This window comes from Charadrius vociferus, unplaced genomic scaffold, assembly GCF_000708025.1.
Source record: "Charadrius vociferus isolate BGI_N301 unplaced genomic scaffold, ASM70802v2 scaffold355, whole genome shotgun sequence".
NCBI classification, from domain to species: Eukaryota; Metazoa; Chordata; class Aves; order Charadriiformes; family Charadriidae; genus Charadrius; species Charadrius vociferus.
This window is the reverse complement of record NW_009648451.1, coordinates 1281621-1296279: the sequence shown is the minus strand read 5'-3', so window position 1 is coordinate 1296279 and position 14659 is coordinate 1281621. Positions and strand designations below refer to the sequence as shown.

The window sequence follows — 14659 nt, the reverse complement described above, 5'->3', positions numbered from 1 at the left end:
AACCAAGCTGTGACTGGTTCAGCAATCATTGCTGGTTTAAACCAGTGGTTTGCTACTTTTCCCTTGCCTAGAGAAATACAATCTGATAATGGATCACATTTTAAAAACAAAGTTTTACAAAGGAAAGGGAGTATGGGATTCTATAGACACTACAGGGAGTAAGTGAACAATAACTGGGGCTTGGATTATGTCCGAGACCTAGATGTCTTCTTTGGAGGAAAATATGGGGTTACCTCATCACCGTGGGAATGCTGACAATGAGAACCTATGCTTGAGACCTTTCTCTTAACAGGTTCTGCCTTTTCACATTACCTTTGGAACAGCTCAGGTGTTGAACATCAGTTGCAACCCAACTTTGAAACCAGTTATGGGAAGAATACTGTCTGCATTAGCGTGGGGTGAAGGACTGATAGTAGGTGATAATGTGACAGTAATCCTAAGATCTAAAATTAACCTGACTTTAACGGTATGTAATACTGGATGGATGGGAAATTGCAAATGATATTAACAATCAAATGAAGTGGGTACTACAAAGCTATAAGGCAACTAATTGTAACTTAATGGCTCATAAGAATTACGCTTGCATTGTAAACAATGAGAACAACGTAATAACACACAGCAATTTTCCCATAAATACTGCTAATAATCAATAGGGAGTCAATGTGAATTAACAAAATTGAGATACCACTTGTTCCTGATCGTGCATCTTATAAAGCAACCAAAGCAACCTCTTAACAAAGGTACTCCTTTACTTAATGCAATTGCATGATGGATGAAGAGCCCATGATTGTGGCTCCAAAATTAATGATAACGAACATACATTTGAACTTAAGCAATGTAAGTACTAGTACAAGACTTGTGATTCGTGGCTACAAAATCATACACCAACAGACAAAGAACTAAAAGAAGTATCATGCAAACTTTGCTGGGTGGAATTGGTACAAGATCAGGAATATTGAATTAATTTGATACTGAGACCGTAGCAAACAAACTACCAGTATTGGAAGAAAGGAAAGCTGGTGTAACCAGAATGACTGCAAGCTGGCTACCAACAGCTTTACAAACTTCCATATGAGACTGGCAAGGTACTTGGCACCTTTAGCAACAAACCAATATATCACCGTGGTCCCCCTTACTAACAACCAAAACCATATCACAGGAAGCCAGCTTTTTTTTTTTTTTTCAACTAACTAGTATTTATCAGGTTGATCAGATTTGGGTAACCATTGAAAGTAGTCAAATACAAACCTTAGAACCAATGTTCCCTGACTTGGTGAAAGACAAATTCAAAAAAGGATGGCTTAATACTATTGAGGGCCCTTAGGATAATGTAGCTACAGAGAAGCTAATATTCCAGTTGCTAGGAATTGGACAGATGAGTGCCACTCATACAAAAATCACACTCATATACCAATTTGCTGTCTTTTATAAAAAGATGTGGATACCTATAGTAGCAGGAGATTATTTGCATTGGAACACCCAAGGCATTTATGAAATTAGTAAACCCTACACCTACTGGCTATCAAGCTGAGGATGAACCTGCCCCACCATGCCTAGAGCTCCAAAATTATGCAGTATGAAACATTTCTCTGGTATCTGCATCTGGCAGCATGTCTACAGTAATGAGATACCGGTATATGGCAATGGTTTGGGATATGAGTGTGTATCCACCTTCAATACTATCCACTTTGAAGATGATGTAAATTTTGGACCTGGGAACATTTGCTGCTTTAATTTGACACATATTTTTGACCGAATAGCCATCAGATTTACAGGTTAACTTCTTGTTGACTGAACAAAAGATGTCTTATTTCGCACCATTTAAGATATCAGTAATGTGGAATGACCTTTGATCCACAAGACAACTTTCTCAAACAAACTGCCAAGGTTACCCTACATCTGTCTGAAATTGGAAAATGTTTAGACAAAAGACAAGTAAAAATGGTATATGGTAATAATGAACTGATTCAATTAGTGAAAGTGGAAACCAGCCTCACTGAACATTATTTGTATATCTTTAAAGGTTTGTCACCAAAAGCTACCAATGTACTGAAACTAGTGTTACATCTATGCTTTTATTGTTATAATCATTGTATTGTAATGTGTTGTAACCTTGATATTGACCTGTTCCCTGAAAAATCAAATAGTACATGATATTAACTGAAGTTAAATCACATACTAAACCTGTAAAGAATTGGTTTCCCATATGTTCTCACCCTCAGCACGCACAGGCAAGAGGACTGGTAATTCATATGACAAATGTATTAAGCTCACTGTGCAGCACCAATAATTATTGAATGCTGGGCTGAGCCAAGGGGTGGAATGCGGCCAGTCTACACCCCCCTACGACAGATCAAGGCTCAGAGGAGATGAGCAAAAAAAATTATTATCCAAGGAAGACTGTAAAGAATGACCCCCCAATTATCCTAAAGCTGAACTTAACTCAACCCAAAGGGGACTGGAGGGTAACCTTTGTTTTAGAGATGGCTGTACCAGTGGGTCATCACACTGTATAAACAGCCTTCCCTGAGATAACTAGTAGAGAATAATGTCTTCCTGAGCTAGCCAGACCAACATGGCAGGAGAAGTGTATACATGGCTCAGCCAAAAACAGAGTATAGAAACTGAGCAACCAACAACATGCACTTTGGAGAGAGCAACGGGCCTTCAACCCACGTACTCCTTCCTGGCGACTGGGGATGCCCAGCATCGTGATGGTGAGCCTACAGAGCCCCATAACAAGAATTCTGGTTTTACTGTGGTTCACCTGTATATTGCAATTGCTATTTTATCTTTGTGTTGTGATGAAATCATTGCTGTAACACTCTTCTAAATCAAAATCCCATATAATACCCAATATATCAAATAATTAAACTTGATATTAAACATTAAACCCTCATGTGCAGTATCTAGAAGAACGTGGTCAGAGACTATTGGACTCTAACACATATGAAAATGTATTACAATCAAGCAACATAAAATGGGGGGAAAAAACCTTCTTATAAGTGGGAAATAACTGAAAAGGTGAAGACTCTATTTTTTCTTACACAAAACCAATTATGCTAAGACTTTTATTGTGGCGGTAAGCAGCATTTCACATCATCAAATTCAGTTGACAGTAATCTAAAGAGCAGTTTGTGCTCAGTGCCTTTTCCGAGCAAGAGTATCAAGGTAAATATGACTATTTGCAAATGACACCAAATGGAGAAAATATAATGTATTTTCTAGTACAGGTACAACTCAGTGAAATCAGACACCCTCCTAAGTGTTTAGATTCCAGGCACTACTGGATTTTCCAGCAACTGGTAAAACTCTGCAAAACTTCATTGAATGCTGGACAATTTGCTTATCTTAAGTGCTCCACTACAATATCTGACAGTATCACAACCACTTAGACCAACCACTTTCCTAACAACCTAACTCACCTCAAAATTTTCGAAAGTAATAAGATCTTCTAGAGGAATCCTTTTCAACAGAAAATAAATTTGCACCAGTTAAAGAGAAAATAATGTATAATAATACCTGATGTACTAATTATAACACCCTCGTGTTCTTGTGCATTTGTTCTTGGATGATCCAAAAGTCACTTACCAAGTTTATCTGACATCAGCTTTTATTAAAATAAAAAATAAAAACAAACAAACAAAAGAGCATCATTTTAGCAACTTTAATAGCTTTGCCAAACTTTAATCACTTGGGCTGAAGATTTCCATGATGATTGTCTGCTTTGGCCTGTACAAACTTCATTGAAAATTGTTCAGAATACTCCTCTAATAATAACAGCTACAGAACAGCACATATAGAAATTAATGATTTTGGTTTTAGAATAGGGCTTGACTAGCTTGCAGCAAATACAGCATAGTCATACTCCAAACAAGGAGGCTAAAGCAAAATTCTGAACAGCTGTTCACTAAATAGCACCATCTAACCTGAACCCTGAATCAGGCAGCAACCACAAAGAAAAAACATAGCATGTGACGGTGTTGTTCAAGGATGCCATAGAATGTAAAAAAACAACTTCAACTTTAATGCTTCCCAGCTTTTCCATCCTTGAACTTGCAACTGTAATGCCTTTGATGGTGTGTTTACATGTGTATGCTTGCATACATATATAAATGCAATAAATATATATATCAAATAGAAACAATGAGTCAAACTGGTGCAAGTTTTAGAAGAAAGAGCACATTACCCGAAAAGGAAAAATTCAAACTATTCTAATCTGAACATGTAGTTCCTTATTCTGTTATTTGGTAGTACCATTCAGGCTCCATAAGATGGCAGACCTGCATATATTTAACAGATGTTAGTGTAATGACATTGCTGTAAATTCATCGCTTTTAAAATGGTTGCTTTAAATGGATGGTGCATGTTTTTAGTCAGAATGTTTTGAATGTGATATATTTAGAACCATAACGAACTCTGCTTACTACTCCGTATTACCTTTCCCATACTCACTGATGGCTTTGGACATGGCCTACATAGAGCAGCCTGAAAAAATAAAATATAGCATTATCACTCAGAGATGATTGATTTGGAACTACCTGAACTTGATCAATATAACTCTTTCTAATAAACATGTAATTGGTATTTATTCCCATTGATTCATTCTAGCAACTTGTGCTCAAAGTAAGCTAATTCTTAGAATGTAACTGCTGGCCTGAACACATTAAAGCTCTTGAGTTTATCTTTTAAACAGTCTGCTTTACAGGAGACTATTTGGGGCAACAATGACTTACTTGTTAACCCTGAAATTGGTATATTTATTTCCCATTGAATGATGATGTCACTTGTAAAAGCTTTTTTCAGGTTCTCTGAAATTAATGCAGTTCTATTATTTGTACTGTCATTATAATAAATTAATACAGCAAATTGGCTTTACAACTAATATACAATGTTTAAGGTTGTTCTGGAGAATACTGTGTGATGCTTGTACCAGTGCTTTATACCCATTTTCTTCCCATTTGTTAAGACTTCAAGCTGGTTTAGACCTAAGATTTTCAAACATGAATTTTTCGAAAATGCTATCATACTTTAAATGACCAAGTAAGAAATGGAATGAGCTTGCAATCTCACTTTTATGTTTCACTTTAGCAAACCCTCACTCATAAACGTTATAATTATAATTACACAGACATATAATTTTCCCATAAAGGTTTCATTGCACTTGTTCCACTTGGCTAGGACTGCAAGGAAAAGTGGCTAGATTGTTTTTAATATTTTGAAATAATTCTTTGGAAAAAAGACAGTAAGAAGTGCTCATGCCAGCAGGAAAGCAGTTTGTACTCAGTAAGGCTGTGAAAAGGAAATCACGGTAATTTTACAATAAAAAGTGTTTTACTTCCTAGTGAGCAAACGGAATAAAGGAAACAAATTACCATGGAATTTGACTCAAAATCTTTCCAACAGCACATCAGGAACATTATCCTGAAAACTGTAGTTAGAAAGAAAACTTTCACTAGAGTCAAGAAATTGAGTCGTTATGTTCATATGCAAATTTGCAATTTTTTCATATGTAAACATGCTCTTTAATAATTGCTTAGCAGAGAAACCTTATTTAAAATACTGCTCCCTGACACATTCACAGACTTCTTGCTGACTCACCCTTCAAGAATTGCATTTTGAAAAAGAGCAAGGAAAACACTCCAGTAACAGAAATACTGAAGAATTTCGGTATTATGAATGCCTGTAACCTACTTCTACGTTCAGACGGTTATTGTACCCAGCTTCGCAGATGTGCCAGAAGTTTTTGCTGGTTTGAAACTCCCATAGTTTTTAAAGCGGTCCTGTAAGCCTCTTACTGGTGCAGAGGCGGCTTTGTTAATTGTTTGCTTCTGGTTTATCTACGCTTATTTCAATTAAGAGGCATATAAAAAGCCCCACACGAGTGGTTACAGCATGTCTGTGACTCCTTATGCAACAGGGCTGCAGCGGGTTTTGGCCGGGCCCAAGGGGCCTGAGACACCCAACAATGTCCAGAAGTCTCAGATGGAAGCAGGCCAACCTCACGTGCCTCTGCACTGCTCCGCAGTTCAGGTCTCATTCTGCAGAAGCATCTCTTTTCGTGTCGGAAGATTTCGCAGCGTTTCTGCAAGATATTTAAGAGATCACTCATCACTTTACCGTGCATATCCTCCTCCAACTGTCACTCAAACTGTCACTTCAAGCAGCAGCCCAAGGAATGCTTCTCACACCGATAGCGGAAGGGCAGAATACACAAATCTGTACTGCCACGTTCTGTACTGCCAGCACCCTGTGTGCACGGAGAAGGAATGAAAAAAGAGGCTTTGCCTTTCTGCTGCTTTTTGCTGCAGAAACTCAGCTCTGAAGAGATAACTGACTGAGCAAAAGCTTCTTCCTGCCAGTTCTGGCTTGCGAGCCAAGCAAATTGCTATTGCTGCAAGCTGCAGCAGCACGATGAGGTGGAAAACCTGGCGCTAGGGCTGCCTACACTGCCAGGAAGGGCCCCCCACAGAAGCCCTTCAGTACACGCACTCCAGCATCTCCACTTGACGCATTGCAGGTACAACGCAACCAATCAGCCGGCTTGACTCTTACTAGCTAACCATTGCAGAGTCCCTTCAGCCAATCAGGGGCTCGTTCACAAAGTGCTGCCTCAGACGTCTCAGCAGCGCTTCCGTCGGGTTCCCCCGCTCCGTGCCAGGCAGCGGTAACCTTCCGCAAGAGGATATAGGCCCTGCCGCCCGCGAAGGCGCCGGCGAGCGGCCCGCTGCAGCGGGTTGCCCGCCGGGGGAAGCTGGCGCGGCTGCTCCAGCGTCGTTCCCGACGTTTCAGCCGCTGCCTCTCCCCGGCTGGCTCTCCGGGACCCGGCAGGGCGCGGCGGCCGCCTTCCCCCGGGCAGTTAACGGCCGCCGCCCCGGCCGAGCGCAGCACAGAGGCCTCTCGCCGCGGCACCGCTGCCGGCGGGGAAAGGGAGGAAAAAAACCCCAGTTTCCTTGGGGAGGCTGTGGGGAAGCAAAATGTTTTCTGCTGTGCCCGCCGGGCCCCTAGTGCTGGTTGCGAGGTTAATGGCCATCAGTAGTCCCTGCGTGGAGACCGGGAGCCTGGAGAGCCACCAGAGCCCCGCCGCAGTCTCGACTCGGGCAGAGTTTGAAGTGACTCCAGAGGAGCTGCCGGTGCCGAGCCGGCAAATGGCGTTTGCCAGAGCCACAGGAGAGAGCCCTGCAATGGCTTTCAGTTACTTGTGAATGTCAGCCACAGCACCACTGAGAGCGAGGAGCAGCGCCCAGCACCAGGGGAAGCGTGAGGTCCCTAACCAGGGGCAGGTGATGAGGGAGGCCTGGTGTCCTACCAAATGACCGAGATCTGTAAGTCGCCAAAATACCGACAATTACTCCTCTACATCCTTCCTTCGGGGTGCCTGGTTAAAAATCAACCCCCTTCCCCATACCCGCAGACCAAGGGATAAATGCAGTTTACTTTGTAGTGCAGGTTCAGATGTAGCTGTGTCTTCACACCAAGGCACCGCTGCAGTTGCTGCCCTGGGACAGCGGTGCGACATCCCTTATCAAAAATCCAGCTGGAACAACCTGCACGAGGGCCTGGCACGGGTATCTAAAAAGGTTCACTCTCTAAAGGATGCTCCCTGGCCCCACTGGAGGCCGAGGGATTGATGCGAGGATCTCAGGAGAGCCGAAATTCTAACGACAACATTTTTTGCAAGAATTAAGTTAGATGACTACTTGGCACCCATGGACCCATCATGGAACGTAGTTCATTTTTTTTGCAGAAGCTTGTGGGCCAGCAGTACGTCCCTGAGGAGGGAACAAGATGAGACAAACTAAAGAAAGAAGTGGGAGGAGGAGTAGGAAGATAGCTATGTTTAAGTGATTTAACCCCATAATAATAATAACAAAACAGTCTATTTTGAGGTTTTTGCTTTTTGCTTATTTGATGCTGAATATCTTGTTTCAGTTATATTTTAGTTAAGGAGATTGGTGCTCTGTAAGCACCTAAAATAGAATATGGAGATAGAGACAGCAGAAGCAGAATGGATGCCAAAGTGAAATGATCTGGAGTGCTGAGCACTGCATCAGCCCACACACAGGCCCACCCCAAGGATAGTGATGCAGAGAAGTCTTAGATGGTGCTCCCTGCTTGGAAAAATGATGTCAGTATTGGCAGACCCGAAACTAAACTGAAGGCTAACCAAAATAAACTCATTAAATGTACTTCCCTTCTATATAGCATAAAAATCCCATTCTTGGTGCAGTGCACCTTTGTGTTAGGCTTGTGCTCTTTAACAACGCTGCTGACAGCTTCACAGCCAGCACATAACAGTGCACTTACTAAATATAAGTACTTCATTAGCATCTAGCATACTTCTGCTACCACAAAAATAATAACAAATAGCCATACTGTGGGGAAGGTCAATGCTGCTTGCCAGGAAAGGTGTGCACAAAGTGCTAGATGCCTGGGACAGACCAGATTTTAGGTATATTCTTATTTCACAGAAGCTGACAGCCTCAGAATAAGGCAGGCAGAACAGAGATTTAATTAGGTAGCTGATGTGAACTGTACCCTCACAAAAACGTTGGGAAGAATAGCAGGCCCCATGGGACAGCTCTATTTTCCAGGCTTACAAAGACAGACGGTTTTTCTTGGTACCATTTCTGGAATTTCAGCAATGATGTGAGGTGCTTTAGCATGCAGGCACATGCATACTCTGAGGGTCAGACATTTTAAGAGGTTGGACCTCACGTGTGCTAGCATCCCAAAGGTAAGAACCTGAAGTTCTAGGCAAAAAACTTGATCAAAGAGAAACCTTAAGGGGGATATCAGAACCTATATTCTGGAGGCATCAGATGTTCCTGTTGTTTCACTAAAAGACTTTAAAAAAAGATGAGCCCTCAGTAGAGGATTTCCTAGGTAGAGCCATGCCAGGTTCCCAGGGGAGAGGCAGTCTGTTGGCTCTCCGGCAATAGGAGATTGGAATTTATTTTTACAGTTTCTCAGAACTGATACTAGAAATGCATCTTTTCTTCAAGGTTGTTGAAAACCTTAGGGTTTTTTTCCCCCCCAAAAATGGTGATCAGGCAGTTGGAGAAGTTATTGTGTTATCAGGTGGGTTTATTATTGATGCAGGCACAAACACATAAAATAGCTGTCCAAAGAAGTGTCACGACTCCATAGCTTGCTTCATGTAATTACGACAAATGAAGAGGAGTACTGCCTGGCAATGATTCTACATTCCGGCCTCTGTAATTTGGGATGTATGTATAATACTTCTCACCTCAGGCCAGCCCCATAGTATGGGGGATTAGAATACTGGATGTCTCTTGGACTGCAGTATTTGTGATCCATTAACTCAGGTGGTTTTGGTCTTCTAGCTTCTTATCCCAAGGAATCTGACAAACAGACAGAAACTCCTTGTTTCGGGTGTGTGAGAGAAAGGAAGGGAAGAATAAATCCCTAACTGATGCAAGTTAACATGGATTTATTGACTTCAGGGCATGTTTACAGTTGCTGAAAATCTGTACCAGAAACTATGATTCTGATTTAAAATTATGATCACCCTTGAACTGCGTATGTGGAGTTGTTGAATTTTTTACCTCTAGCTGTAGCATGAAGACTTACGACAGCCCTACCTGACCCAAAGAAATTTTTTTTTAACATAGACCTACTACAAAATTACAATTTGGGGTTAAGTAATTGAGACTTTGCCTGTAGAGGATTGTGGATCTGTGAATCTGTAGATTTCACATACCTGCCTGCCTATGTCATATATATTCTCATATATATTTTTTTGTTAATTTAGCTGGGACTTTTATTGCAAAATTAATGTCCCAGTTTGCCCCACAGACATATCCAGATGAAAATAAATTACTCATGGCCAAAGGAGAGGTGTAAAAAAACAATGCAAATGGCTCATTTAATAATTTCCGTTATGTAAAAAAGCAATCCTGAGTATCTTTGAAGATTTTTTTTTCTGTGTTAAATAGGACAAACTGAAATGAGAAACAATGGTACTGGAGTTGCATGAACCAATTTCCAGTCTTTCTTCAGGACTTAAATTCTGAAGTATATTTGTTTACCATTGTTTATTATACCATTATAAGCTATATATCGGTTCAAAATCTGTAGGGAATATAGTTTATATACATATATCCAACAGTGAAGAAGCATGACCTAGGTATGCTTGGAAATGTTATGTAAAAATATGAAATACTTAGCAAACACATACATAAATATTCTGTCCTCTTCTGCATTTAATTCTTGAAAAATAGCGGATACAATTTGCCTTTATCCGTAAAAACACTAACGATAACAAAACATAAACAATAGAAAAAAGGAACGAGTAACTTCTGTTTAGATCATGAATCATCCAGTGTTTACCTTCCTATGAAGCTGGCAATTACAAAAACTGAGAAGGAAAATCCTGTTTTCACATACTCCTATGTTTCTAAAGAACTCTTCATAGGACTATGAAGAAAGGGGTTTTTTTTAAGACTGTATGTAAAAGTTTTGTTCTTTTTTTCATGTATTTTACATTTGAATTGTAAAAAAGTAGGCAAAAGCACTTTGATTTAAAATAATTATTTTATAATGTTTAATCTGCAAGATGTATGGCTGAGTTTATGTATGGGAGCAAGTCTGTAATCCCCATCTGTGCAAGTCTTTTTAAGATAGGATCTTTAAGATTCCCAACTCAAACTGCCTGAAGTTTAAACCACGAAACTTTTCAAATTATTGGGCCCCAAGGATGCCAATTTACATAGCTACGTAGAAAAGGATTCATTCATTTAATTGCAATATGTAAATAATTTAGTTCTAACCAACGGCTAAATCAGTTTTACATCATCATCTAAAACTTTACAAGACAACGGACACTCAACGTAGGTAGCAACTACTGTTACTCAATTACATAGATGGCCTTCTAACACCTAATGCTCAGGGAAAGTCTGAAATTGTAGGTGATTTTGATACACACCAGTGGGAATGAAGCAAATATAAAGAAATCATGAGCATATAAAAGATTGGGGAGTTTGGGTTTTTTTTTCTCTCTCTCTCAAAAAAGAAACAGTAATCTACAGGAAGATGTATGTTCCCATTTAAAAGAGCTACCAGGTCTGGAAATTTAAATGTTAAGATTAAAGCAATTTTTATTTTCACATCTTGTATAAATGTGGTCAAATTCAATTCTGTTCTAGCTTTTTATTTCAATGGAGTTCCACCCACTTATTTGGAATCCTAGTGAAGCGCATGGAGTATTTTTATAAGGATATGGGCTTAGATTTTCACAGCTGCCAATGGCATTTAGAAACATTAATTTTGTGGAAAACGGTCTCCCCAAAAAACATTGCCTATATGAACAGAATTTTATAGAGAGGGTAAAAAAACTATCTTCTGACATACCAACAGAATTCTAATTGACTTGAAAAGCGGTACAACAAATTCAAACCCAGTTTGGGTAGCTCACACATATAACTGGCAATATTATAGCCATGAAAACTAATTATGAATTTGTTCCAGTTGCACAGATGTTGCACACGCATATATACTTGATTTTGGCTTCTTATACTTCTAACTTATTATATACTGGTTATCTATGCTTATCGCCATAATACCAGCCTCCCAGCTGTGCATTAAATGATATGACAAACTTCTGTCCATCTGTTCTCACATCCATTCTCCCAGGGCAGATGTCTGTAAAATGTTTTGATTTTTTTTTAAACTTACGTATATATATGAGAAAACGCTATGTGCGAGGCCATGTTCTTCAGTGCTTATGTTAACAAAGCCAAGGTTGAAGATCACACCTTGCATGTAAGTAGTAAGGTTTATTATTTTTCCAAGTTCTTAACAGTTCTCCTTATAGCTTAGGCTGCTCCCAAAGAATGGACATGCTAAGTGTCTGCAGAAACAGAGACCAACACTGTAGCCTCACTATCATATTAAGGCACAATTTAGAAATGTAATACAAGGTAAGAATGGTTCCAAGTGCTTCACTGCAACTCATAAATTTATAAAATAATCTTTTGTTAACATTACAGCTTAAACACAAGTCAACAAAAGGGTGCTTAGTGATAGAGAGTAAAATAATTTAGAACAGTAAATCCATCCAGAAATTCATCTTAATAGCTATCACATAGCCCTCTTCATAAAAAACCTCTGTAGCAATGGTATGACCAAGTTCTATGATTTTAGGCACAAATACTGAGTAATTCCATGGCCCAGTCCAGCTCCCATTGAGATGCAGGAGATTTTGAATGAGACTGTAGAAGACCCTGGCAAATCATTTGACATTGTATGTCATTGAAATGACAGTGGCATTTTTTGCCTGCCCACAACTGAATGTAAATTTTAAGAGAACAAAGAATACTGATCAAAATCTAGCTGAGTGAAAGCAAATTTACAAGGAGCAGGCAGATGCCAGTTTAGATGAGGGGGTTTCTGTATTAAATAAGCTGCAAAACATTAGTATTCTCTTTTGTTTACATTTATCACTGCCATATGTCAAATTAAGAAAAAAAATTCCCCTTAGTCAGAATGTTATTTTGGAGCATTAGCTGTGAAATATTTTCAAATACAGAATGATGCAATTTAACAGAAACTACTGCAGAACCTAACTGTGGCACCTTAATTGATCATCCTGAATTTTTTCTGAAATAAAGCAAGATAACTATATTCCAGACTACTTTAAAAGTAACTTTATTTTTAAATACCATTTTTAATATAAATGAATTATTGGCCTGAACCATCAAGAGATAGCAAAAGTAGAAACAAGAAGTTAAAAAAAAAAAAAAGAAATGGGAATAAATGCACAGCAATCCTTCCACTCAAAGGCCCTGTTAATCTTTGGTAACATTCACTGAATGACTGAGTGGCTTTTTACTTCACATTTCCAAGTTTCTTCACGTATGTCCAAACGCTGTAATGCTGATAGTTTGTACGAGAATCTACATAAATTTTAATTACTTGTCTCATAGTCTCTCCTCAACAGATAAATCTAGTCCCTTCACTTTTTAACAAGTGAAGGTTTGGATCAATGGAAGAACATATTACATGCACTTAAAATGAACTTTAAAGAGACTGAAATAAGGCACCCACATTCTCATCCGTCACATTTAAACATTGGTAAGATTATTCTCCTGATAATGCATTCAGACTTCTACTTTAGAAACATTTTGGCCAAAGACCATGAGACTGCATTAGCTATTTATCTTTGTGAGATAATTGTACAAATTTCTTAGCCCAATATGTATATACAATTCAGCGTTTCAATAATGAGATGTTCACCTGTGTGAGACCAGCACAATGAGGTGAATGATTTGTACATGAACATTGTTCTTCACATATCCATGTGAAACTCCGGGAGTTCCAGGATTCACTTATCGAAGCCAAAGCTCTTGTAGCCCACATCAATCAGACATTGTGCCATGTTTTCCAGAAAGAAATTAAGCTGGGAAAATAAGAGCTTAAAATTGTTGGTCTGGTTTGAAAACAAAAGATCAATTTATGTATTCTTCCATAGCAAAAAAAAAAAAAAAAAAAAAAATCCACCATCACTGCTTAGTATTAAAAAAAAAAGTATATTAAAAATAGGAGGCTGGACATTCTGCATCTAAAATGGAAGCTGTCTATAAACCTATCATTTGCAGACCAGCCAGCTGCGAATTGGTTTTCTGACACCATTTCATATACTAGTTCCTACACAAATGTTAGAATGATTTGGGCACCAAACTATGGCACATTAAATATGCTATTTTGTTTGCTATGAGAAATCCTTAAAGACTGTAAACAGGTAACTGTTGTGTTTGCCAACCTGTGTTCCAGAAAGGCAAGCAAATAAATTGTAACTTCACTGGTAGAGCTATTGAAATTGTTAAGCAAACAGAACCCAACTGATTTTGTCTTTATTTCAAACACTGAAAGCATGCACGATTTTTCAAAAACAGAAAAACAGAATATTTTTTAAGAGATTTAGTGTTATACTGCAAACAGATCATCAGAATTATGACCACACTGGAAATACTGCTAGCCTCCCAATCCAGAGAGAGGCCCAAACTAAAACCTTAACTAAAAATACCCTGAACTACAAGGAAGCTCAAAATCGAAGGGTACTTGTCATAAACGGAACCAAAATCCATTATTCCAGTGTGGGTCCATGTTTGTTTGTGCTTCCATACCTATTAAAGGAGGTACAGTGTGAATGCTACAGTATTTCCCTGGGTTGTTATCAACTGGTGGACAAAATCCTCAAACCCAGAGCAGAGAGAGGAGAAATGAAGGAAACGTTTGACATCAGGACATGCTTTTGCTGCCTCTCACTTTTGAGTACAGCCGTTCAGCTAAGAAAGGGCTGACGTGACGCGTCAGTTGTAGACCATCTCATTCTGGATTGAATTTTACCGTCATCTAGATTTTGGTGCTTGACAAAAGCCCTACGATTTAAAAAAAAAAAACCAAAAAAAACCCCAAGGCAGCTGTGCTCGCTTCAACATATCAGATTTACAGCCTCTGTCGTACCCCCTCGTCGTTCTGATTTCCCCGAAGAATGTGCTTTATTAACGCCCTCCCTCTCCCCCCCCCCCCGGTGCCATCCTTCTCTCCCAGGTGCCGCTCCGGGCTCCCCGGGGGAGCTCAGACCACCGCACCGCCCGCGGGGACGCTGTCTCGGAAAAAAAACCAAAAACAAAAC

General features: G+C 39.4%; 1 protein-coding gene across 1 annotated transcript in view; it reads right to left on the bottom strand.

The window, feature by feature from the left end:
* NRDE2 (NRDE-2, necessary for RNA interference, domain containing) overlaps nucleotides 1-7519 on the bottom strand; it is a 64291-nt gene extending 56772 nt beyond the window's left edge. The window contains exons 1-2 of the mRNA XM_009885606.1: nucleotides 7438-7519; nucleotides 6564-6914 (exon numbers count right to left, since the gene is read on the bottom strand). Of these exons, the coding sequence (XP_009883908.1) occupies nucleotides 6564-6914; nucleotides 7438-7519 (433 nt within the window). The remainder of the gene's footprint in view (nucleotides 1-6563; nucleotides 6915-7437) is intronic.
* Between the last annotated feature and the right edge of the window lie 7140 nt (nucleotides 7520-14659).